Genomic DNA, 26118 nt, shown 5'->3' on the forward strand with positions numbered 1-26118 from the left:
GATACTACATAGGTTTTATTGGACCCCCAACAAGGCTTCATAAGATGGGTCTGACCAACAATTCTCTGTGTTGGAACTGCCAAAAAGACACAGGGACATTTTGACACGCAATATGGGAATGTACATTAGTGCTACCTTTCCGGAAGGATGTTTTGAAATATCTGGAGGAATGGTTGGGGTTAACAATTCCAGTTTCACAGAGAATATGTCTCTTGGACGATAGAACAGAGTTACCTAATGTAACAAATGAAGAATTTGCACTGATCACTGTTGGTATGGTTACAGCAGCTAGAGTAATCCTTAGAATTTGGAAGGGTCATGTGACTCCTACTCTGAAACAGTGGATAGAACCAATGTTGGAGGTTAGCATTTTTACGTTTATTTATTTGTTCGTTTGTTTGTTTGTGTTTGTTGAATAAAGGGAAAAAAAACGAAATACAACTTTAATAATAAAAACATTTCCTTTTTAATCTGCCTCTTATGTGGTCTAATATCACATAACCATCCTCTCTATTTTGGAATGGTCCAACTCAAGGTGCTATATATATATTTTTAAATGACCCTCCCCTTGTAATGTAAAAAAAAATAATTGCACACCCTCCTACCTCATAGAATTAAGTCAAAATAATGTTTACGACCACAAATAACATGAACTGTAGCAACCCTGTGTTTATAAACGTGGATATCGACTTTGCCGCTTTCAGCATGCTGTTGTGGCACAGTCAGTGCCGCGCAGGGCTACGGGCCAGAAGGTTGAGGGTTTACCGACCACGGACGAGCTCAGCCGGCTGCAGACAATGATCAGCTAGGGGGAAATCAGATTTGAAATCAGACTGAACAAAGCTATAAACGCAACCTCTAAAATATTGGTCCCATGTTTCATGAGCTGAAATAAAAGATCCCAGAAATGTTCCATACTCACAAAAAAGCTAATTTCTCTCCTTTGTCAAGATAATCCATCCACCTGACAGGTGTGGCATATCAAGAAGCTGATTAAACAGCACGATCATTACACAGGTGCACCCACTGAGGAATAATTCTGTCTGTAATAAAGCCTTTTGTGGGGAAAAACTCATTCTGATTGTCTGATCCTGGCTCCCCAGTGGCTGCACCCCTGCCCAGTCATGTGAAATCCATAGATTAAGGCCAAATGAATTTATAAAAATTGACTGATTTCCTTCTATGAACTGTAACTCAGTACAATCGTTGAAATTGTTGCATGTTGCGTTTATATTTTCCGTCCAGTATATATTTATAATTATATAAAATAAATGCAACAAATGTTCCACCAAATAGGTTTCTGTGCCAATGGACCACACAAAGCATACCGACTTCGGGCGCTTCAATATCATGGTTTGCATCTTCAACACCATGATCAAATAGACAAATCTCGACAAACAGAAAATACATCCCAAACTACCTTGTAGGCCTACCCAATATCGAAGGATTAATGTCAGACTCCCCCATCCTGTTCATCCCTCCATCTCTCCGGTCCCTAAATTACACGTTCTCTCCATTCACTGCCTCTTCGTGGAAGTCGAGAGGTTGTATAGAAAGAACAGAGAGGGTTGGCCCAGACCAATGAAGGTTGATTTAGGCCTGTGGACAGACAGTTGTTGAGGGAACATATTTCTCCCATTTGAAGTGTGAGAGGGCTGTTAAACAGTAGGCTGAGGTCTGACCTCTGACCTATGGGGTCAGGGTGACGCCCATCAGTTAGTATTGATCCCAAATAGCACCCTATTCCCTATATAGTGCACTACTCTATGGGCCCTGGTCAAAAGTAGTGCACTATGTAGGGAATAGGGTGCCATTAGGGACGTAGTTATTGTCTGTAACCAGTCAGGGTGAGAGAACTGAGGGACTGGCCTGCCTGGGGCATCAGCCGAACACTCACACTCTTTCTCTCTCGCTCTCTCTCTCTGTCTTTTTCCCCCCTGTCTCTCTCGCTCTCCCCCTTTTCCCTCTCTCTCTCTCTTTTCTCCCTGTCTCTCTCTCTCTCTTTTCCCCATCTCTCTCTCTCTCTCTCTTTCCCCCTGTCTCTCTCTCTCTTTTCTCCCTGTCTCTCTCTCTCTTCTCCCTGTCTCTCTCTCTCTCTCTCTCTCTCTCTCTCTCCCCGTCTCTCTCTCTCTCTCTCTCTTCCACACACACACGAACCAGAGCGGAGTGCACGAGAGCACTATATTCTAAATGAGTCAGACAATCAGCTGAAAGACTCACTACAGTGTGACGTCACCCAGAAGGTCAGGTTAGAGAGCTTCAATTAGGCGCACCACCAAAATCTTAAGCAAAATCAATCTGATGCACAATGAAATTTTTGAACAATTTTCGGACCACAACAAGATATAATAGTAAATCAAACGTACAGAAATAAAGCATACATACTGTTAGTAGCCATCAAATATATTTATCTCATTGACTTGTTTGTCTCTTCGTAATGAACCACTGGTGAATGAGTGGTGTAATGCTGCTCCTGGTTGTCTGTCTTAGTAAGGTCTGATGACAATGGGGTTAAAGGTGACATAGCAGAGTACAGAGACACTACCCTGTGTCATCTGTCACACCTCATGCTACCAAACAACACCACGAATTATGAATACCGTCTCTCTCCATCTCTCTCTCCGTGTCTCTCTCAGTCCATGTTTTAGGTTAGATCAGCTTGTAACATATCTCTGGGGTTTTCTCTCATGAGATCCCAGATAGTTGGATCATATAGGGCTCTATTTTTCGGCTGGCGTTAAGGCAGCACTAGAGTCAAACGCAGCTCTTTTGCAATTTTGACTTGTAAAAGACAGCGCTCTACCATTTTCCAACCATGGCGCCAGGGTTGGTAAATTACCTGTCTTATATCAGCTAGCTTGCGCTGAGGTGGGAGGGTGGAAATATTTCAGGTGTGTCCTTAACGACGTGCCCCAATGTGCCAATTTCAAGCAGCGCTACTGGTGAAAGTTAAGACTCAAAAGCTGGTCTTAGCGGTAACGCAATTGGTTGTAGCGTTGATCTTGCCAGCGGAGGCTCACAGTAGCCTAGTCAGTAGCCTATACATAATGTTTAATTAAAATATCACAAGCTTTTTCACACCTTTTTTCTTTATATTTGACATTATTTTTTTGTCCATGTAGCTTCAGGGAAACGTTTGGACTCATCGGGCATATGTGCGATGCCCATTGAATGAAAAGGTGTCAGTGACTGTAGGAAGTCTGTTTAGGAATATCAAGTTATTACAATAGACTGATCATTGTTTTCCCTTCATCATTTTGTTAAAAAAATAAAAAGTGCATCATCCACGGTCATGTGTTGGATCTAATTGTCAAATCGCAAAAATTCCTATCGCTGTCCTTGGTTCTGAATCTGCTTGTTGCCTAGGCTATTTGCCTGTTCGTTTGTTTACCTTTCACGTGGCAAAGTCACTAACAGGCCATTTCGTTCACTAACAGGCCATATCAACGGCAATAGGCTAACCTTATTATAACGTTAGGACAATGTCTAGTTGTCCATGGTTGGAACATGCAGTGGATTTTCGAAATGCGAATGCAATGTGTGTAGAGGAATATTTCCATGTTGAAGCCAATAAAAATAAAAATAAACTAGATTGGCTACATTTTTGGTAGGGTTACTGTATACTATTTAATAAACGATCTTCAATGGACAGGACAAACATCCATGCCTCTTGCGGAAGAGCCCTTAGGCCTACGTGTGCATACGTTCTGCCTTATGCTCATGGAACGAGAGATGCGATTTTTATGATAGGATGCTTTCTTAACCGGTCCTATTTAGAAATATTGTTGTTGTTTTTTTGTTTTTTTTAAACAGATTGTTTTTCCTTTAATTTGATTTAAAAAACCTAACTTATTAGAATGATTCACTTTCAATGGGTTTATGTTGAGAACTTACATGGCTCGAATGCAATTAAATTTCGTCTGCTAATTTGATTAGAATTATACACGGTCTTTTTAGGCATTATCAATAGCCTAGTGAATGTAATCTTGCTTATTGACTACGTTTGGCATATCCATGTCCAGACTGCAATTTACAGTAGGCCCAGCCCCTATATCCGTGCAAAAGCTATAGCCGATGTTTAACAATGTATATGCATATTGAAGCAATGCAATTAGAACAATGTGGACTGCAAACATGTTCAGCATATCTAGGGGGCAGGCTATTTAAGAACTAGACTATAATGGACTAAAATTCTAATTGGAGTTGATGACAACGCAATACATAAAAGACCGAAAATACACAACTTAAGGCAACCACATATTTAGCCAAGGAGCACGTTCTGATTGGCCAGTGAGGCGCCAAGCCTCAACACACCCTGAACTTGTATATTTAACTTGTTATATTACTCTCCATCGCTATGTCAAATTGGCTCCAGTTGGTGACAGTGAGAATTAGGGTAAGGGACAGTCTGTTAGGGTAAGGGACAGTCAGAGAGGAAGGTTAAGGTGAGGGTACGGGTATGGGACAGTCAGAGAGGAAGGTTAAGGTGAGGGTACGGGTAAGGGACAGTCAGAGAGGAGGAGAGGGGAGAGGGTTAAGGTGAGGGTACGGGTAAGGGACAGTCAGAGAGGAGGAGAGGGGAGAGGGTTAAGGTGAGGGTACGGGTAAGGGACAGTCAGAGAGGAGGGTTAAGGTGAGGGTACGGGTAAGGGACAGTCAGAGAGGAGGAGAGGGGAGAGGGTTAAGGTGAGGGTACGGGTAAGGGACAGTCAGAGAGGAACAGAGGGGGGAGGGTTAAGGTGAGGGTACGGGACAGTCAGAGAGGAGGAGCAGGGAGGGAGGGGAGAGGAGCAGATGTCATTGGGTCAGTCTCTGTGTCTGTATCCTGCAGCCTCATTGTCTCTCCTCCCCAGCCCACTGTCCCCTGGCCCTCAGACCACCTCATTGTCTCTCCTCCCCAGCCCACTGTCCCCTGGCCCTCAGACCACCTCATTGTCTCTCCTCCCCAGCCCACTGTCCCCTGGCCCTCAGACCACCTCATTGTCTCTCCTCCCCAGCCCACTGTCCCCCTCAGACCACCTCATTGTCTCTCCTCCCCAGCCCACTGTCCCCTGGCCCTCAGACCACCTCATTGTCTCTCCTCCCCAGCCCACTGTCCCCCTCAGACCACCTCATTGTCTCTCCTCCCCAGCCCACTGTCCCCTGGCCCTCAGACCACCTCATTGCTACCACTCCATTGTCACTTGCCACTTCATTTGGTGCTACTGGGGTTTGTTCATTTTCCCACTGCCAGCATCCCCCCAACCCATCACACACGCAGAGACACATGCACTCACCAGCGCGCACGCACACACACACACACACGCACGAGGGCACACACACACACGCACGAGGGCACACACACACACTATCCTCCTCGCTGTCCCGAAAAGGGCAAGCTTGGAGCACACACACACTATCCTCCTCGCTGTCCGAAAAGGGCAAGCTTGGAGCACACACACACTATCCTCCTCGCTGTCCGAAAAGGGCAAGCTTGGAGCACACACACACTATCCTCCTCGCTGTCCGAAAAGGGCAAGCTTGGAGCACACACACACACTATCCTCCTCGCTGTCCGAAAAGGGCAAGCTTGGAGCACACACACACTATCCTCCTCGCTGTCCAAAAAAGGGCAAGCTTGGAGCACACACACACTATCCTCCTCGCTGTCCGAAAAGGGCAAGCTTGGAGCACACACACACTATCCTCCTCGCTGTCCGAAAAGGGCAAGCTTGGAGCACACACACACTATCCTCCTCGCTGTCCGAAAAGGGCAAGCTTGGAGCACACACACACTATCCTCCTCGCTGTCCGAAAAGGGCAAGCTTGGAGCACACACACACTATCCTCCTCGCTGTCCGAAAAGGGCAAGCTTGGAGCACACACACACTATCCTCCTCGCTGTCCGAAAAGGGCAAGCTTGGAGCACACACACACACTATCCTCCTCGCTGTCCGAAAAGGGCAAGCTTGGAGCACACACACACTATCCTCCTCGCTGTCCAAAAAGGGCAAGCTTGGAGCACACACACACTATCCTCCTCGCTGTCCGAAAAGGGCAAGCTTGGAGCACACACACACTATCCTCCTCGCTGTCCGAAAAGGGCAAGCTTGGAGCACACACACACTATCCTCCTCGCTGTCCGAAAAGGGCAAGCTTGGAGCACACACACACTATCCTCCTCGCTGTCCGAAAAGGGCAAGCTTGGAGCACACATACACCGTTGATGTGTGTAGGACACCGCTGAGACCGTTCAGGTGGAACTGAAGGAAGTCTCCTTTCTCCCATGAGGGAGGGAGAAAATTATGTATTTGTCTAGTTAAATTCAACAAGAGTCATTCTAATATGTGATACACCTAAAGTAACAAATGAGGATCCTTAATGGCGCGTTAAAGCTCGTTACACAGTAACATCGCAACTCTGCTTCGGCGGTTCGAACAGTCTTAAAAGTTGTTGTTTTTTACTGAGCATGAAATGAAGTCTGACCGAAATGTGTAGTAAATGTAAAATGCTTAAACCATCACTTGAATGTGTAGATGTTATTGCTCTACTCGAAGTCTAGGAATCAAAAATTCAGCAGACACAGCTTTTCAACTCTGTAGAGTCTATAGTATGAATCAAATATGAGGAAATTGGTGGACTTACTTTCGGGAACGAAAACCATTAATGTAGTCTCATCAGAATTGAATGTCATTGTGTTTCGATATTTCCGCTATTTAAATGAATTAAATGTGTCAACCAAAAATTTATGTAGCCAATTACATTGTAAAATCAACATCAGTCGTCATTGTTTGATGATAATCATGTTTGTTAACTAATGTCTGTAAAGGCACTGTCTTTACAAACAAACTAACCCAATCTTGATTTCATGTTTATTTCATGCTATTATTTAATTCATATTTATTAGACAGCCGATGCTTTTTAACAATTAAATACAGATACACAAACAGTGACTGCTTTTGCAGCCTACAAGAGACGAGAAACAGACAGTCAACGTAAAAAAGCAGTTAGTGATCTAACAGTGAAATAGGATTAATTTAGCTAGAGGTAGTATGATAAATATGGTATGCAGATAAATTAACAAGTTTAAATTGATAAACGTTGATTGGGGATGCATGTATACATTCAAAACGTTTATACAGTATTTAGCCTAAATAATAACCATAATAATACGAATCCAAGCTTATTTAAATGTAAACTATAAGAAATTGTGCTCACGAACGTTAATAAATGTAGGCTATGTATGTAACATTTCGTTAAAGTCTTGCATTATTAGGCTTCATTGACCAACACCAATAATAACAAAATACCACGAACAACATACGTTTTTTTTTGCCACAAACAAAACGTATTATTCACATCAAAACAGATTCAAATAAATAAATACATTGAACAAAAACAATTTACAGTGTGTCATACAATACAGTAACGTATTAAATATATTTCCCAAAAGTAATTATTCTAAAACATAAAGCGTGTTGCTTTTGAAAGTGTTATAGCGATTTGAGCTCTACTTGATATTTCCTTGGCAAGCTCTAGAAAAATACCTTCTAATTCTATGGAATGGTTTTAATTCCAGGGTCGATATTCTTGGTTCAGAATCGTCAGGCCTGTGTAGAAGTTCTCCTCCGTCAGTCTTTGCGTCCTGCAGTCCTTGGTGACTGAAAACATCGTTGTTGTATCGTCCAAAGATCCGTTTAGTGAGATGGTAGGAGGAACTGCGGTTTCCGACAGAGGGCCTTCTGTCAATAACGAAAAGATAACGTTTTAGAACGAACATGCCAGATATATTAGGCAATTTAGGTTAGACACATAAGTCAGCATTCTATTTCTATATTTATCCAGTGTATTTTGGTTTTGCACTCAAGATATAGGCCTAGACCCTAGGTACAACCAAAACGTGTCCTATTCCTTCAATATCTATTGACAATCAGATCTTACTTTTGTGACTCTTCATGTGGTTCTTGAGTTCTGTCGCGTCTTGGAAGGTGCTTCCACACACGTCGCACGGGTAGAGTTTATCATTGGCGTGGGTACGTCGTACGTGGCTGTCGTGCGCGGCATGCGAGGCAAAGGCTCTCCCGCAGTGCTTACACTTGAAGGGCCGCTCTCCCGAGTGCTGGCGGATGTGCGTGCGCAGGATGCTGGAAGCGGTGAAGGCCTAGAACAGGGTAGAGGACATAGAAGTTTGAGGACATGAGTGGACTCAATAGGTCTACAGTTCTATCAGAACGGAATACTTTGATAGCCATTGGTTGTTTGGCAAGACTACACATTGGTCAATACAGCAATAGGCTGGCACCAATGCAGGCTTGGCACATTCATTCTGTTATCGAAAATCTGGATTCAATTCGATTTCAAATGCCTTTTCATTTGGAGAATATTTTAAAAGAGCATATAACTAGCATATAGGCTAACATATCATTGTTAAACAGGGGGTTTGGGTTAAACAAAAACATTATTTAAGTAGGCGACATAAAAACTGAGGAAGAAGTCATATCCTGCAAACAACAAAGAAAACGTTTGTTCCTCATAGAGCCATACATTTAGAGTGTAATCTCGGGGCGTGGGGGAACAATAGGGTGGGTACATCTGGCGCTAATCACCACGGAAGTGTCTCGGTGGAGCGTGCCTGCACCGGGAGACAATAACGAGGGCGCTCGCGCCAAATGCACCATGAAATGAGGAAGCTTCTAAATGGTGAGCTCGAGCTCCATCGGGGTCTGCCCACCTACACGCCCAAGGACTCGATGACACACACACACACACACACACACACACCTGTCCTTATATGCTCACCTTGTTACAGTAGACACACTTGTAGGGGCGCTCTCCTGAATGCACACGCATGTGTTTGTTGAGACTGGAGGACTGAGAGAAACTCTTTCCGCACACCGAGCACTGACAAGAGAGAAGGTGACACATTGATTATGGGGAAATTTAGTAATAGTTTACACTGAGTGAACCTTCAGTTACAGATTTAGGAGGAAAGCAGGCCTATATTTGTCACTAACACAGAGGAGAGAGGGGAGATTAGAGAAATCAGCCGACATTAAGTAGGTCCTTCGGGAAATGTGCAGTTTTTTAACACTGAATAAGGGGGTAAAATAAAAGGAGTAGGCATAAAACAAACTATAGATTTAGGGAGAAAGTAGGCCTATAGCCTAATGCAAAGGGAGCTGTTTTTTCAGCACCACTCGGGAATATGTATTATTTAGTAATAATTTGTCATTTTACCTTATGTGGTCGGTGTTTCTCGTGAACGTGTAGGATATGAATCCTCAGTCGGTCTCTCTTCTCGAACGACCTGTCGCAGAGGTGGCACGGGAACTTCCGGTCCCCCTGGTCCACGCAGCGCGTGTACTTCAGGTGTTTGTCTCTGTAGTATTGATAGGCGAACACTTTCCCACACCGGTCACACTTAAAACCCTCTCCAGAATCTGAAATAAAAGCAAATGTTATTAGGGAAAACCTTGGTGGATTTTAGTGGCAAGGCTGCAGCTACAAATAAACAGGTGCGATAGATTTATAGAATAATAGAATATATAAGAGTAGAGTATTGTGACGTCTATATGAAAATATTTTCCACAAATGAAGTTCCCACTGGGGAAGAGAAAAGTTTTTATATTCTATTCGAATAAAGATGATTCTGATTCTCTGATTCTATATGAAATGTCCTTACCTTCATGTGGAAGCATGACGTTCCCCTCCTCCAGCGAGTCTTTCAGAGTGAGAGGAATCCCCAGGAACTGAACATAGCAGTCCCCGTACCAGACCAACAGCTCCTGGCCCGGCTGGATCTCCTTACAGGCCTCGTAGAAGATCTGTGCCTTACTCTGTACCGCGATCAGGTTCTGCTCCTCCGGGAAGCGCGCGCACTTCACCAGGGACATCCAGTTACCGGAAGAGCCCCGGCCATCCACGAAGTGACTCAACCGGCCGTTCTCGAACACCTGGATTAATGGACACAGAAAAAATGTTGTTGTTAAGCTTATTATATTGCACGAAAATGTATGTGGCTACAAATTGTTTGACTGTATGGCCTTTTAATTAATTGGTAATCAATCATATTTTTTTGGCCTACATTTACGCATAAATTGGCATTTACGCACAACTGGTTTACTCACCGAATAAAAATACAAAAGGTTTACACTTTTAGCTCACAATACATAAACTAAACACAATATTGTGCACTTAATTAAGCAATTAAACTGACCTCCCACATCAGAGTGTTGTCATCGTATGTTTTGATCTCGCTCGTATTGACCAGTTTCCCCTGAAATGGGCCGAACCGTGTTCCCTTGGTGATGGCGCTCTTCACTGCGAAAACTCCGTAGTGGGACAAACTGCGGTAACTCGTCTGGTGGATAGTTAACCCTGGAAGTGACATTTGAAAACACATTAAAGTTAACACCCTTTACGCAACTTCACAAGTATGAACCGAAAATTCTAACAGAGAGAGAGAAAGGAAGGAAGGAGAGAGAGAGAGAGAGAGAGAGAGAGAGAGAGAGAGAGAGAGAGAGAGAGAGAGAGAGAGAGAGAGAGAGAGAGAGAGAGAGAGAGAGAGAGAGAGAGAGAGAGAGAGAGAGAGATGTTTCCCATGCCAATATAGCCATTTGAATTGAATTGAATTGAGAGAGGCCTACCTTCTGGTAGTTCAAGCGCCGGAGTATTCAAGGTGAGTAGCTCGCTGTTACAAACTGTTGAAGAGAATGTTAAAGTTAGCGATGCTGGTGGTCAATTATGAACATTAGAGCCTACAAATCAAACACAAAACGACCGACAATATGGGCTGGTTTCCCAGACATAGATTAATCTTCCTGGAATTGACAGTTTGATTATTCTTGAAATAGCCATACACATGGACTAAGGTAAACCAATAATCATAAAATCCCAGCTAGAAATACAGAATTAGTGCCTATATGAACGGATTGAATCTCCAGCCCCAATTGGCAATAGCAAGCAATAATGTTATGTTGCATCTAACAATTTAAACTTTTTCCACTACCATAAACCTGTTAGGACAGCTGAAGCAATAACACACGTTTGCTTTTAAGAAAATGACCCACTTTCGATAACATTTCAAAGGTAATTGGGTGACAGAGATATGCGAGAAGCTTTATCTGTCTACCTGAGTTCCCGGGCAGGGCTACTCCTGAGATGGCGTGACCGGTATTCTGCTCCTGTCTCCGGGTATATCCGTACAGGACAGTGAACAGATCATCCTCGCTGAAACTATAAGTGCGCGTTTTCTTCGATGATAATTCGGTTCCCCTGAGGTGGAACAAACTTGCTTTGGACGGCGAGACCGAGTGAGCATAAGACCTCTCGCTTGAGGCAGGACTGCTGAAGTCTGATAACGGCCCAGTAGCGTGCTCGATCACCACCGTCGCCAGCTCCTCGTGCTTGGAGTAAATCGTTTGTCCCACTCCCGGCATCATCCGATTGAAATACGGGATGTTCGACGTGTTGAAGATCTGCTCATGGAGCACGTTAACGGCGTGGCCGTCGTGGCCGAAGAATGAGGGGTTCCGGTCGGTGAAGTTGAACGGCATGACTGCCTGGGTGTCTGTGACTAGCCGTCCCAGGGACTTGATTGGGTGGAGGGGCTGCTGAGAGCTCCTGAAGATGTCCATGTAATGGTGGGCTCCGGGCAGCGGGGCAGCGTAGTAACCCGAGCCCGGGACAGGGCTGCCTTTGAGGGGGTTGGAGTGGAACGGCTTGTCCTTCACGGCGGGGATGCTGGACAGAGACACAGACATCACAGCAGGCGAGGAGGCAGAGCCGATCTGGGATGATTTGAATCGGAATGGTGTAGCTATTCTGCCTGGAGAGAGAAAGAGGTGGAGAGATTTTAGCTCCATCTCCAGAAATTATCTTAAATAGTTTCGCTTCTGAAATGAAAATGTACCTCTCTAGTTTATTTGATAGATTTTTTGAAGAATCATTTTTTAAAAAATCAAATCGGTTAGCATACAGTAAAGAGATTTGGTAACGAACAAATTAAGTATGATTGTTAGATCTCTGCTCAAAATACATTTAGTTGAATAACATTGTAATTATGCACATTTTCTCAATCAAAATATTTCTGTGTAAATCCACAATAGGCATGTCAATTAACGAAAGAAAATGTTGCATTTCAATTATCGCACAATATGAAAAGGTCATTGTTTGTTTTCACCTATTGGCTAATAATACAAATATTATTTAGCTACATCAATTTAACAAGATCGAACTCCTGCAGATATCAATATTTCCAAAACCGCAATGCTAATTATATTAAAAGCCACACATATTTTTCGTCATTTTACAAATGTATGAACATATTCCATGGATTTTTACCAAACTTACACGGTTCTTTAGCATCCTACTGAATTCACAGCACTTAGCCTACAATCAAAAACCAGTTGTTTGGGCATTTTTTCCATTTCGCAAAAACACACAACTGATGTTCATCAATATCTTTAAATTGGCACTTGACTGTGCATCCCTGTAAACGAGCAGGATGAGTTGTAGGTGCCGTGGCTCCCCGTCACAGGGGCGGGTAGTGGGTGGGTGGTAGCCAGCGGTAACTGAGACAAATCAGGGTCATGACACTCAAATTAAAGAACACCGGGTCAGCGGCAGAGGTCAACATTAATGAAGCTATTGCAAGTCACCACTCCTTTAAAAAGCATTAGGGCGTTATAGGGCGAGACCGGTTCAATGGCTATCAACAACGGGTTAATAAGGAACTTCGCATAATGTATCTGAATAATATTGGCTATAGAAATAAGAAACTAAAGTGATGAGGATTACAAGAAACATAGGCCTAAGGAAAAGTCTTGCCTGAAAGGGATTTTACACATAGTAGGCTAATAATAATGTCATAACATTTCAAACCAGTTAAATATTTGCGAAATATGAATCTTAATGTCTGACTTACCTCAAAGGATAATATTTATACGTCTGAAATTGATGTAGTCGAATCCATCCCACGTTCCAAAGATTGTTTTGGGTTTCAAAAGACAACCGCTTATTTGGCTACAACACTTTGGCTACAACAATCCCGTGAAGGTAAAGTAGAGAGAGAGAGAGAGAGACCGGAGTAGTAGGATACTTTCTGTCTTTGTGTTTGTTGTTCTGTGTCCTACTGAACTGAAGGCTGTATACAGAACGGCTAAGTGTACGGACTCATAAAGGTCTCGGGATGCTGCTCTACTCTCTCCTGCTATTGGTCAGAGATCAGCTCGGGTCACCCGGCGTGCGTCTCAAACCCCAGGAGGATTTCACCTTTTCACCGACACACGCATGCAGGCACGCGCGCGCGCGCACACACGTTTTTACATTGTTATAAAAAAAAAAATTTTACGTGTCCCAAAACAAATATTTTGGTAGGCCTATTGTGAGCAACACATTTAATTTAAAATCGAACATCAACTCGATTTATGTCACCTCATTACTTTTTTTTTTTTGTTGATAAATGAAGATGAGGACATAGCCTATAAAACATTCGTTTTCTAAAAAAAATATAACAGGACACAGAAATCCTATGTAGCCTAATATCCGATTATGTTGCTTACTTCTATAAATGTATAAATGAACCTAATTCCGTTAATAAAAATACTATAAAGATGAAGTGTTGTTATTATACCACTGGGAAGAAAATCCATAGGCCTTAAGTGTTTGCAGAAGCCTATAAACCAGCGTTTCCCAAACTCGGTCCTTGGGACCCCGAGGGGTGCACGTTTTGGTTTTTGCCCTAACACTACACAGCTGATTCAAATGATCAAAGCTTGATGATTAGTACATTTTTTTTTTTTTAACCAGCAGAGTTTGTGAAACCATGCATAAAGGAACGAATCGATTTCTGTTAGAACCAATAGACCTAGCTAATAATTTAACGAATCATTCAGAGGACCATAAAAATCCTCATCAGTAACCACATTTCCATCCAAAGATTTCATGCAGAACTTTAGATTTTTATTCGAAAAAGTCAATTTTGTGTTCACTACTTAATCACCCACACTGGCTTTCTATCCGCAACAAGTCAGTTTGGTGGAAACACACCACTGGTGTGAAAATAAGCACATTTTCTTGATGCGGATTTGAGAATATTCAATATTTCCCACCAGAGGTTTGATTCCATCAGAACGAACTTGTTGTGGATAAAAGGCTGTGCGTGATGATGTCGTGCACATAAAAAACACTTTTGCACTAAAGTTCTCATGTACCAAATAAAAAAAACATAAGTTTAATGTTTTTCCATTGCATTTTCCACTCTATCAATGATTTTGTCACACAAACTGTTGCGATAAATGGCAAACTTGACCAATCTGGTTTTCACGCATGCTCTCTAGACGACAGTTCCCTGATAGTTGATTGGTTAGGTCATATGATGAGATGGATAAGAGCATGATCATTATTATTCATTAATTGGCAGCTAAGCACCAATCATCATGTCACTAGGTAGGTTTCCATCCAATTGCCGACAGATTTTCATGCTAATACTCTAGAATCTGCATAAATAAAATATGCACATTTCCCCCACCAGTGTTGTTTCCAACAAATATATATTTTTTTGCGGATAAAAATCAGTGCATGATTAAGTAGTGCACACAAAATGTACTTTTTCAGCTTGTTTTTATGTACCGAATAAAAATCAAAAGTTCTATATGTTTCCATCTCATTTTCAACTCTACCAACAGTTTGTCACAAAAACTGTTACTGTTAATTAGCAAATGTGCCTAATCTGGTTTTGGCGCATGCGCTCTATCGCCAACAGCTCACAGACACAGTGCGGGTAGGATTATTATGGATAAGAGCGGGAATATTTTTATTTGTCAAATGGCAGTCAAGCATCGATCACCATGTCACCAGAATAAGACCCTCGATATTTATTGGAAATGAGCATCAAGATCCCCGTGCACTTTCACCACCCTGTGAAGTTCATCATAACTTATTTCATCTGTAGTCTAAAAAACTGCAAGGTTTCCCGGGTTTTAGTGGGAGGCCCACAACACCATAGCATCGCGTGACTCCAAGTTTACTTCTATATGATGGTTATTATATCAATATTTGCACATAAAGGCGTTTCCACTGCCATTTCTTGCATAATTAATTTTACGGACATAAAAAGATCCCACCATGTCAAACGAACAAATTACCTGTCGGCATTTATAACATTGCACCGAAACTTCCTGTTTCCTTCAGAGCGGTAATGATGTTTTGTCCTCCGCTCCTCGATAGACACCTTTCATCGAGAGAATACTTATGCGTATCCGACCGTGGAAGAGTTTTAAAATCTGCCACACCCCCTTTGAGTTAGCTTTTGTTTTGTCAGAGGATGAAAACATGCACACCTTTAAAAACAATATGCTAATTATTTTTGTAACTATAAAATGTCCTGCACAAATAACTTCAATTTGTTTTTGATCACTTTACACATTTATTTAGGGGTCCACCCATGTGAAACGTCATTTGCCTAATGAAGTGAGAGTGGAGGAGGACCGTCTCATTTCAAGCAATCGCATTTCCATCATGATCACTCTCCTTGATTATCTTTCACCTTTTTCAAAAAAAGGTGAGGACGGAGGACGCAGGAGGTGAATAAATGTAATTGATAAAAGGCCAATGAAATGATTACTTGCAAGATCTCCGCTCAAACAGTGCAGCATCTATACAAATATTTAAAATATAAAATATAGAGGGACTACATTAAATGTTGCAATAACAGAATTCTTTATTTACAATGGTATTATTCAACATCAAATTGCAAATAGCATCAGCAAAGCCTTATTAGTTGACAATTTGCATATAACTGTGTTTAAACTTCTGTCGGTATATCTAACTTTTGCATAAAATGCTCACACTAAAGATTACAAACGTTGATGCGTGATGAGTGAGTGAGCGAACGAACGGTGTGATGTTTCGAGTGAACAACACTGCTGGAAAAATACATCTCGGAACAGTGCTCAACACTAAGCTTCCTTTCTCCAGAAAGTCCATAGAATATATGACATATTGCTTCAATATCCCAATGCATCGTCTTTTTCCATACACACAGTCCGACTGACAAACAGTTCTGTGAGGAGTGGAAATTGAATTATGCAAATACAGCCTTTACCCGATCACAGATATGAGAGAGAGAGAGAGAAATAGAGAGAGAGAGAAATAGAGAGAGAGAGAGAGAGAGAAATAGAGAGAGAGAGAAATAGAGAGAGAGAGAGAGAGAGAGACAGAGAGAGAGAGAGAGAGAGAGAGAGAGAGAGAGAGAGAGAGAGAGAGAGAGAGGGAGAGAGAGAGAGAGAGAGAGAGAGAGAGAGAGAGAGAGAGAGAGAGAGAGAGAGACTGCTGTGAGTCTCATCACCTCCAACTGAGCTATGATGATCACCAATTTAATAATGTACATTATCACAATACAAATATGATACAGACAGCATTATAATACACAAGCACGAGAACAGACAATCTAAGGCAATATGCTAGGACTTTAGCATTAAGGTTCTTGCATTTTTAGCGCTAAGAAAATTAGCAGACTACAAAAACAGGACATTTAAAAATCTCCTAAATTAAAGTTAAATAGAGTAATTATTTCGTAAATTGATTTAAATTCAAAGCCTGTATGATATTTTTTTTTGTGTGGGGCAAATCGTTTGTTTGCTCCAAGTCCTGATACAAATGCTTTAAAAAAAAAACGCATTACCTCATGGCTTGTATTCATTTCAAAATCTTAACAATCTTTGGAAATTTGCAAAGGGGGGGTGATAGTGATTTGTTTTTAAATGTTTGTCTATTATCAATGACATCCGTCTTTTATCAAAAGTGTGATCGATAAATCGTGATAAATCGTACACCAAAACAATGGGAACAGGCCCTTCTCTGAGAGACAGAGCCCACACAATAGAATGACATACAGAATCAGTCAATTATAGCATCGCTACGCTCCACACTGCCAACGCGCTACTTTACCTCAGTGTCCAAAGGGACTGCTAGGCCAAAATACAGTCTTCTGAAATGGTCTGGCATCAGGTTCCACCTGTCCATTCATTATAATGTAAAGGCTAAACTGATACTAGATCAGCACCCCTTTACTCCGACTGGCTTTATGGATATGGACCCTGATCTTTGATCAGCTTTCTCCATCCCAATCCTAGCAGTTACCATTAGGGAAGTACAAATCAAAAACTGTTCTCAGACCAGGGTTTATGAGCAACTTAATCCATCAGGTTTTGGGCAGTTCTAGACCTAACAATCCACTGAGAACAGTTTTTGACAGCTTGCCCCAGTGGCTGCGTCCCAAATGGGCTTCATTACATATATAGCGCACAACTTTTGACCAATGCCCATAGGGCTCTATATAAGGAATAGGGTGTCATCTGAATAGGGCGCCCAACACTTTTACAGTCTCTTCTGATCTGAGGCCAGCCATGACAATACGTCTGGGTCGCAGCTTTTACAGTCTCTTCTGATCTGAGGCCAGCCATGACAATACATTCAATTTATCTCAGACCCCTCATCAAATACACGTATTATGCTGTACACACACACACACACACACACACACACACACACACACACACACAGCGAGATGGCGTTGCATGTTTCTCTGAGGGTGATTGACTATCACACTGTCTGGGCTGCCAAGAGGCATTTATCTGAGGCGGATTTAGCAGTTTGGGGGCCTGTTTTCATTTGAAACTGATTAAACATAGCTAAGTCCGCCTCCGTCCTTCATCTTGTAATGAAAGGCTGGTAGAATTCATAACCCAATTTACAAGGCATGGGATATTTGGCTTGTTCTCCATAGTAATGACCGGTTTAACATCATCAGCATGGGTGCCAGTCTGTTTGTGCCATCATGCCAACTCCTTGTCACGCCAACATTGAGTTGACAATGACATCAATGGAGTAAGCAAGAACCCAAGCATACGGGACCAGGCTACCACCTTTCAGGATTGGAGGATGTCGTTTTGAGGTCGGAATGTGACTTTGATGCAACAAAGGAGCTATAGTCACTATACCAGTTACAGGGGCGAGGGAATATGATGTCACCATCCCCGTTACAGGGGGCGAGGGAATATGATGTCACCACCCCGTTACAGGGGCGAGGGAATATGACAACATTATACCCGTTACAGGGGGGGCGAGGGAATATGATGTCATTTTAAATTGATCTGGTTATTATAGTTTTACTGCCTGAGGTCAAAGTTCAAACACTATGGCTAATTCACTGTCTGTCTGTTAGGGCAGGGTGTCACAGCAAGCTCCTGACACAATACTTCTAACATGCATTCTTCCCTTTTCCCTTCCATGAATGTATCTCTGGTTAAAATCAGAAACTAAATCTACTTCCTTAGATCTATCATAATATGATCACTTATCCAAAATGCATTAAAGTGTCCCCGCTAAGCCAGAATCAAACCCACCACCCTGAAGTTGCAAGCACCATGCTCCTAGCTCCATGCTCCTAGCACCATGCTCCTAGCTCCATGCTCCTAGCACCATGCTCCTAGCTCCATGCTCCTAGCTCCATGCTCCTAGCACCATGCTCCTAGCACCATGCTCCTAGCACCATGCTCCTAGCACCATGCTCCTAGCACCATGCTCCTAGCTCCATGCTCCTAGCACCATGCTCCTAGCACCATGCTCCTAGCTCCATGCTCCTAGCTCCATGCTCCTAGCACCATGCTCCTAGCACCATGCTCCTAGCACATTTACATAAGTATTCAGACCCTTTTCTATGAGACTCGAAATTGAGCTCAGGTGCATCCTGTTTCCATTGATCATCCTTGAGATGTTTCTACAACTTGATTGGAGTCCACCTGTGGTAAATTCAATTGATTGGACATGATTAGGAAAGGCACACACCTGTCTATATAAGGTCCCACAGTTGACAGTGCATGTCAGAGCAAAGACCAAGCCATGAGGTCGAAGGAATAGTCCGTAGAGCTCCGAGACAGGATTGTGTCGAGGCACAGATCTGGGGAAGGGTACGAAAAAATGTCTGCAGCATTGAAGGTCCCCAAGAACACAGTGGCCTCCATCATTCTTAAATGGAAGAAATTTGGAACCACCAAGACTCTTCCTAGAGCTGGCCGCCCAGCCAAACTGAGCAATCGGGGGAGAAGGGCCTTGGTCAGGAAGGTGACCAAGAACCCGATGGTCACTCTGACAGAGCTCTAGAGTTCCTCTGTAGAGATGGCAGAACCTTCCAGAAGGATAACCATCTCTGCAGCACTCCACCAATCAGGCCTTTATGGTAGAGTGGCCAGACGGAAGCCACTCATCAGTAAAAGGCACATGACAGCCCGCTTGGAGTTTGCCAAAAGGCACCTAAAGACTCTCAGACCATGAGAAACAAGATTCTCTGGTCTGATGAAACCAAGATTGAACTCTTTGGCCTGAATGCCAAGCGTCACGTCTGGAAGAAACCTGGCACCATCCCTACGGTGAAGCATGGTGATGGCAGCATCATGCTGTGGTGATGTTTTTCAGTGGCAGGGACTGGGAGACTAGTCAGGATCGAGGCAAAGATGAACGGCGCAAAGTACAGAGAGATCCTTGATGAAAACCTGCTCCAGAGCGCTCAGGACCTCAGACTGGGGTGACGGTTCACCTTCCAACAGGACAACGACCCTAAGCACACAGCCAAGACAATGGAGGAGTGGCTTTGGGACAAGTTTCTGAATGTCCTTGAGTGGCCCAGCCAGAGCCTGGACTTGAACCCGATCAAATATCTCTGGAGAGACCTGAAAATAGCTGTGCAGCAACGCTCCCCATCCAACCTGACAGAGTTTGAGAGGATCTGCAGAGAATGGGAGAAACTCCCCAAATACAGGTGTGCCAAGCTTGTAGCGTCATACCCAAGAAGATTCAAGGTTGTAATCGCTGCCAAAGGTGCTTCAAAAAAGTACTTAGTAAAGGGTCTGAATACTTATGTAAATGTTATATTTCAGTTTTATTTTATTTTATAAATTAGCAAAAATGTATAAAAACCTGTCTTTGCTTTGTCATTATGGGGTATTGTGTGTAGATTGATGAGGGAAAAAAACTATCAATTTTAGATTTTAGAATAAGGATGTAATGTAACAAAATGTGGAAAAAGTCAAGGGGTCTGAATACTTTCTGAATGCACTGTATCTAGCACACTACTTTTGACCAGATCCCTACGGGCCCCGGACAAAAGTAGTGCACTATAAAGGGAATAGGGTGCAATTTGGGACACAGTCCATTACATATGTGTCACCTATCCAGTCATGGAATACCAAGTGACTACTTAAAGGAAGGAAGGAAAGACGAACAGATACATCATAGAATAATTGGATCAGGGCCCTATTGACCTATAACCTCTACTCTGCTCTAACCTCTACTCTGCTCTAACCTCTACCCTGCTCTAACCTCTACTCTGCTCTAACCTCTACTCTGCTCTAACCTCTACTCTGCTCTAACCTCTACTCTGCTCTAACCTCTACCCTTCTCTAACCTCTACCCTGCTCTAACCTCTACTCTGCTCTAACCTCTACTCTGCTCTAACCTCTACTCTGCTCTAACCTCTACTCTGCTCTAACCTCTACTCTGCTCTAACCTCTACTCTGCTCTAACCTCTACTCTACTCTAACCTCTACTCTGCTCTAACCTCTACTCTGCTCTAACCTCTACTCTAACCTCTACTCTGCTCTAACCTCTACCCTTCTCTAACCTCTACCCTGCTCTAACCTCTACCCTGCTCTAACCTCTACTCTGCTCTAACCTCTACTCTAACCTCTACCCTGCTCTAACCTCTACCCTGCTCTAACCTCTACTCTGCTCTAACCTCTACCCTGCTCTAACCTCTACCCTGCTCTAACCTCTACCCTTCTCTAACCTCTACCCTGCTCTAACCTCTACCCTGCTCTAACCTCTACCCTGCTCTAACCTCTACTCTGCTCTAACCTCTACTCTGCTCTAACCTCTACCCTGCTCTACCCTCTACTCTAACCTCTACCCTGCTCTAACCTCTACCCTGCTCTAACCTCTACTCTGCTCTAACCTCTACCCTGCTCTAACCTCTACCCTGCTCTAACCTCTACCCTGCTCTAACCTCTACTCTGCTCTAACCTCTACTCTGCTCTAACCTCTACCCTGCTCTAACCTCTACCCTGCTCTAACCTCTACCCTGCTCTAACCTCTACTCTGCTCTAACCTCTACCCTGCTCTAACCTCTACCCTGCTCTAACCTCTACTCTGCTCTAACCTCTACTCTGCTCTAACCTCTACCCTGCTCTAACCTCTACCCTGCTCTAACCTCTACCCTGCTCTAACCTCTACTCTGCTCTAACCTCTACCCTGCTCTAACCTCTACTCTGCTCTAACCTCTACCCTGCTCTAACCTCTACCCTGCTCTAACCTCTACCCTGCTCTAACCTCTACTCTGCTCTAACCTCTACTCTGCTCTAACCTCTACCCTTCTCTAACCTCTACCCTGCTCTAACCTCTACCCTGCTCTAACCTCTACTCTGCTCTAACCTCTACCCTGCTCTAACCTCTACTCTAACCTCTACCCTGCTCTAACCTCTACCCTGCTCTAACCTCTACTCTGCTCTAACCTCTACTCTGCTCTAACCTCTACTCTGCTCTAACCTCTACCCTTCTCTAACCTCTACTCTAACCTCTACCCTGCTCTAACCTCTACTCTGCTCTAACCTCTACCCTGCTCTAACCTCTACTCTAACCTCTACCCTGCTCTAACCTCTACCCTGCTCTAACCTCTACTCTGCTCTAACCTCTACTCTGCTCTAACCTCTACTCTGCTCTAAATAGAGGGAATGGCTGCACACAGGGTCCAGAGGGAGTGGTCAACATACCTGTTACTGTTGGGCGAGGGAATATGATGCCATAGGAATCTGGTCAAAAGTAGTGCACTATGTAGGGAATAGGGTGCCATTTGGGATACAACCTGTGTTAATATGAGGGTTAATACCCAAGGTTCACCACCACACTCCCTCCCGTCTCTCTACACCCATGACAACGCTGCTGCATAATCTGAGAGGAACATTTCATCTGGATTAGAGTTTTTCAATACAAACCAGTAAAAAAGTATCTGTTTTAATACTGAGTCTGACGGATCACAGAGCATAACATGTCCAGGTAAAAATCTGTACAAAAACGACAAAAACAAAAAAACCGACAAAGAGAGGAAAAAAAAATAAAAGATTCTTAGTAATCGTTATTGCTTGTTTACTTACATCACACTGACGGACCAGAGCGGTTTGTCCCTAGCAGCTTGTATGAAGCACCAAGACTCCAAACAACATAGAAAGCACACTTCTTCCATTTTATAGTTTTGTTTGAGTTAATATAACCGTATGGCTGTGTTGAGTTTTGTCCCGTCTTTCTATCGTGGTGCTAGCTATACGCTAAAGGCTGAGAAGCAAGCGATAATCTGTACACTGTATACACAGCCCGCCCCCCGGCCTACACCTACAGACACCCACCCACTGGAGGTCGGGTAAAGAGAACCGCCACCCCAAAGACTGCTGACAAGGTCCGACTCTCCCCTCCTCTCCTCAGAGGCAGTCCAGGCCAGACAGGGAGAAAACCACCCCCAATAAATAGGGAAGGGAGCTCTGTTGTTAACTGGTATGTACAATAACTTCTGAAGAAACTACCGGACCAAAGTCAAATCCATAACATTTCAATGTGATAGAATATAATAGTATTTTCGGAAAATGACAAAGTGCCTGTTTTACACACTGTCACCACTTTAGAAATAATCTTCTCGTTTGCTACAATAATAAAGAAATCGACTAAAATAATGTAAAAAAAATCTATACAGAAAAATTGAACTTAATTTAATACACTATAAACCTTTTGACTAAATTAGTCTAATAATCCTACGAAGCATTATTTTAAATCAAACCCATTAATCTGCAGTGCTTTTCCAGATCAGTTTTCAAACCATTTCTCTTCACCCTCACTCATCATCATTAGGAAAACAAACTGCAAAAAGGCAAAAAACGGCTGAAAATAGTTAGCTGCTCCGCTCCCTCCAGGAACCAAAACATAAATAACATTGGAGTCAGTTTGCTGCCATTGTGGAACGCAGAAGGTAGAACGTGTTAGAACGTGAGAGGAACCAGAAGAACAGGGGGATCAAGGAGGTGGAAAAAATACAATAAAAACAGTGTACATTTTCTTGAGATGAGATTGCAAAACGGCAGCTGACCACAGAGGATTCGTCTGACGAGGATCCCACCGCTGCCACCAGCAGTCAGTCGACCCAGAGGGGGAGGGGGCCTCTATGGAGCCTCCAGGCAGAGGGGGAGGGGGCAACTTAAAGAGGGGAGGGGCCTACAGTCAGTCAGACCAGATGGGGAGGAACTTACAGTAGATGGGGAGGGGCCTACAGTCGAGTGGGAGGGGCCTACAGTAACTCTGCGTTCATAACCAAGTGGGAAGGTGGTATTTACTAGTGGTAAACTCATCATCCCTGAGCTCCTACTTCTCCCACATGCTGACCTCTGATGTCACCTACTTAGGAAACGACCTCGATAACAGCATTTTTGGCAGTTAAATGCAACAAAACATTCTTATAAAAAGCAATGTATTAAAAAGGTTTTTGAACACTATAATTTGTTTACAAGCATGATTGCTGTACTTTCAAGTTTATGGTTGACACAGCTCGTTGGCCATTAGCCAATCAGCATTTCTCAACGAGTTCAAAGCACACGAATGCATCCAACTGGTATTTACGACATCACAACTGGTAATTACCACCTTCCCACTTGGTTTTGAATGCAGCATTAGTCACACTAAGGTGAATGCAGCTGGGCGGACAGACAGACAGAAACTGGCTCACGAGTTCTCCTTTCAGAGAGGGGTTAGGCGTTTTAGGGTGTAGGGCCCTGGCTCTGGTCAAAACTACTGCACTATGTAGGGAATAGGGTGACATTTGGGACGCAACCAATCGAAGTCCCATCTTTCCTCTATCCCCCACTCCCCCCCTTCACCACTGGATCCTGGGTGAGCCCCCCCCCAGTAGGGGTAGATACGAGGCACAGTTTATGCCAGGTGGGTGAGGTTGGAGGTCGGGTTGGGCTGGGCTGGGTCAGGACACTGCCAGGTCCATTCAAAAGAGCCGTTGGTTGATTGATTGGGTGGTTGAAGATGAACCAGCGAGCTCATTGGATCCTGGGTGTTAGCATCAAGGTGCTGGTTGGCTGAACGCTCCACCAGGGTCAGCAGTATTTCTGGAAACACATGAAGACAAAGAAAGAGAGTGGTTTCAAATACCCATCCACTAACCACACACATAACATTCACATACACTTACCTTTTACATGCCCATACAATTCACATACACTCAGATAGATGAAATTGTTATTTTACAATAAAAACTCCCATAACCTTATACTTGGGATATCGGACCAATTTCAGACAGACATCCTCACACACAGTTGAACAAGTGGAGATGAACAGAGACCAGAGTATCAACCCTCAAAAATAAATCACATCTACTCACGCTAATGGTCGACGGTTTAAATAATTAACATAATTTAAGTGCCAGTATAATTTTGATAGCTTGGCGTGGGAATAAATCAAGTGACATGGTTATAGCAGTAGCTTTAAACATAGAGCAACAGCCTGAAGTGCTCACAGACAGTCAAACTGCTGCAGCTTGGTTAAATATTCATACTGGGTTATTAGGCTTAAAAGCATCAGAAGAGGGCAACTACATTATCCTCAGACTCTTTATTGTCCATGAGCCAGACCCCCCAAATCGGGGCGACGGTGTCTCTACGCCCCTAGAGTTGGTAAATGTGTGATAGCAGTGCAGCAATGGCAGCTCTTCATCCCCTCTCCATCCCATTCATTTTCTCATTGGGATTTTACCCTGTGACAAACAATGTCAGTAAAAGGGATACTTCGGGATGTTGTCAAATATACCCTTTATCTACTTCCCCAGAGTCGGATGAACTTGTAGATACCATTTGTATGTCTCTGCGTCCAGTATGAAGGAGGTTAGAGGTAGTTTGGCGAGCCATCGCTAACTAGCGTTGCGCTAACACCAGTTAGCAATCGCTCTAGCGTTAGTTAGCAATTTCCTTCAAACTGCACGCAGAGGCAAAAATGGTGTCCACGTGTACATGTGAATAGTCACGGATGTGAGCTGATTAAAATGATATACAATGTTATCCTGTTACCTGTTCACATAAAATACAGGAGTAGAAAACCTGCCGCAGACATTACAATGTAAAAGTTCCATTAGAATATAATTAACCTCAACAGGTCCAACATTGGATTTTACTACATTACAATGGAATGTATAGGCCAGGTTTATAGTCCTCATAATGAAAACAGTTAATAGGATAACATTGTATATCATTTTGATCAGCCCCTATTCATGAATATTTACATGTATAAATCCATTTTAAAAACGTTTGAAGATGAGATATTGCAATTATTGATCACAACATATTCAGAAATCAGCGATCCGGACAGCTTTGACGGGCACATTCTTATCACAATTCTGTGAATAATTTAACATCTTTATATATCTGGCACACCTGGCTAAATTGGTTTTGTATTTTACATCACTGTGAATATTTTAAGATATTTTTGTGCATACTACAATTATATTTCATCCAGGTATGGTCATGTGAAATGATCCAATAAGACCCCATTGAGTTGTTTGGTGGCCATATTGGAAAGAGGATTCCGTGGGGTTAATGGGTGAATTATGTGATGGTATCTACAAATCTTTTTAAAACCCTGTTCTAGGTGTGCGTGTGCAATGTGGCGCATCTATTTGTAAGTCGCTCTGGATAAGAGCGTCTGCTAAATGACTTAAATGTAAAATGTAAAATCCAAAAACATAGCTGTCCGATTATATGGAAATCTATGGCTAAGCTTCCAACATTCAATGGCACAATATGAGCCATCTTTTTCACAATATTTGTAGCTGGTGTTTTCAAATGATATTATATATAATTTGAAAGGTAATTTTATATGACCTTTCAGAAACCACTTGGAAAACAACGTTTTTTTAAAAGCAATTTATACAGGTCATTCTGATATGTGCCTTTAAAGGTCAAAGGTCAAAGTTCTGTTGAACGGAACATTCCCGAAAACGTGTCTGCTGGATAGCTGTGCAATAGCTAAGCAATAACCCGCTGATGG

General features: G+C 43.0%; 2 protein-coding genes across 3 annotated transcripts in view; both read right to left on the minus strand.

Annotated features, from left to right (window-relative positions):
• Positions 1-6896: 6896 nt before the first annotated feature.
• Positions 6897-13090, minus strand: LOC121549583 (PR domain zinc finger protein 14-like). Its single transcript, XM_041861366.2, has 9 exons — positions 12905-13090; positions 11111-11806; positions 10626-10679; positions 10196-10356; positions 9662-9932; positions 9217-9419; positions 8779-8880; positions 7921-8140; positions 6897-7721 (listed from the first exon to the last, which is right to left on the minus strand). Exons 2-9 carry the CDS (start codon positions 11739-11741, stop codon positions 7549-7551), a joined length of 1815 nt encoding a protein of 604 aa, XP_041717300.1. The 5' UTR covers positions 11742-11806; positions 12905-13090; the 3' UTR covers positions 6897-7548.
• Positions 13091-22028: 8938 nt separating this feature from the next.
• LOC121549743 (nuclear receptor coactivator 2) overlaps positions 22029-26118 on the minus strand; it is a 226950-nt gene continuing 222860 nt past the window's right edge. For both annotated transcript variants that reach the window (XM_041861597.2, XM_041861598.2), the window contains exon 22: positions 22029-24188. In XM_041861597.2, the coding sequence (XP_041717531.1) occupies positions 24177-24188 (12 nt within the window). In that variant the 3' untranslated portion in view covers positions 22029-24176. The remainder of the gene's footprint in view (positions 24189-26118) is intronic.

Source organism: Coregonus clupeaformis, chromosome 34 (genome assembly GCF_020615455.1).
Source record: "Coregonus clupeaformis isolate EN_2021a chromosome 34, ASM2061545v1, whole genome shotgun sequence".
Classification (NCBI taxonomy): Eukaryota; Metazoa; Chordata; class Actinopteri; order Salmoniformes; family Salmonidae; genus Coregonus; species Coregonus clupeaformis.

Bases quoted from the DNA above. Each gene is read 5' to 3' on its own strand.
- LOC121549583 (XM_041861366.2), bottom strand. From the start codon at position 11,741: ATGTCTGTGTCTCTGTCCAGCATCCCCGCCGTGAAGGACAAGCCGTTC. The intron at 8,881-9,216 runs GTAAAATGACAA...CTCTCTTGTCAG, and splicing joins AGAAACACCGACCACATAAG to TGCTCGGTGTGCGGAAAGAG. The intron at 8,141-8,778 runs GTGAGCATATAA...ACCCTGTTCTAG, and splicing joins AGTGTGTCTACTGTAACAAG to GCCTTCACCGCTTCCAGCAT.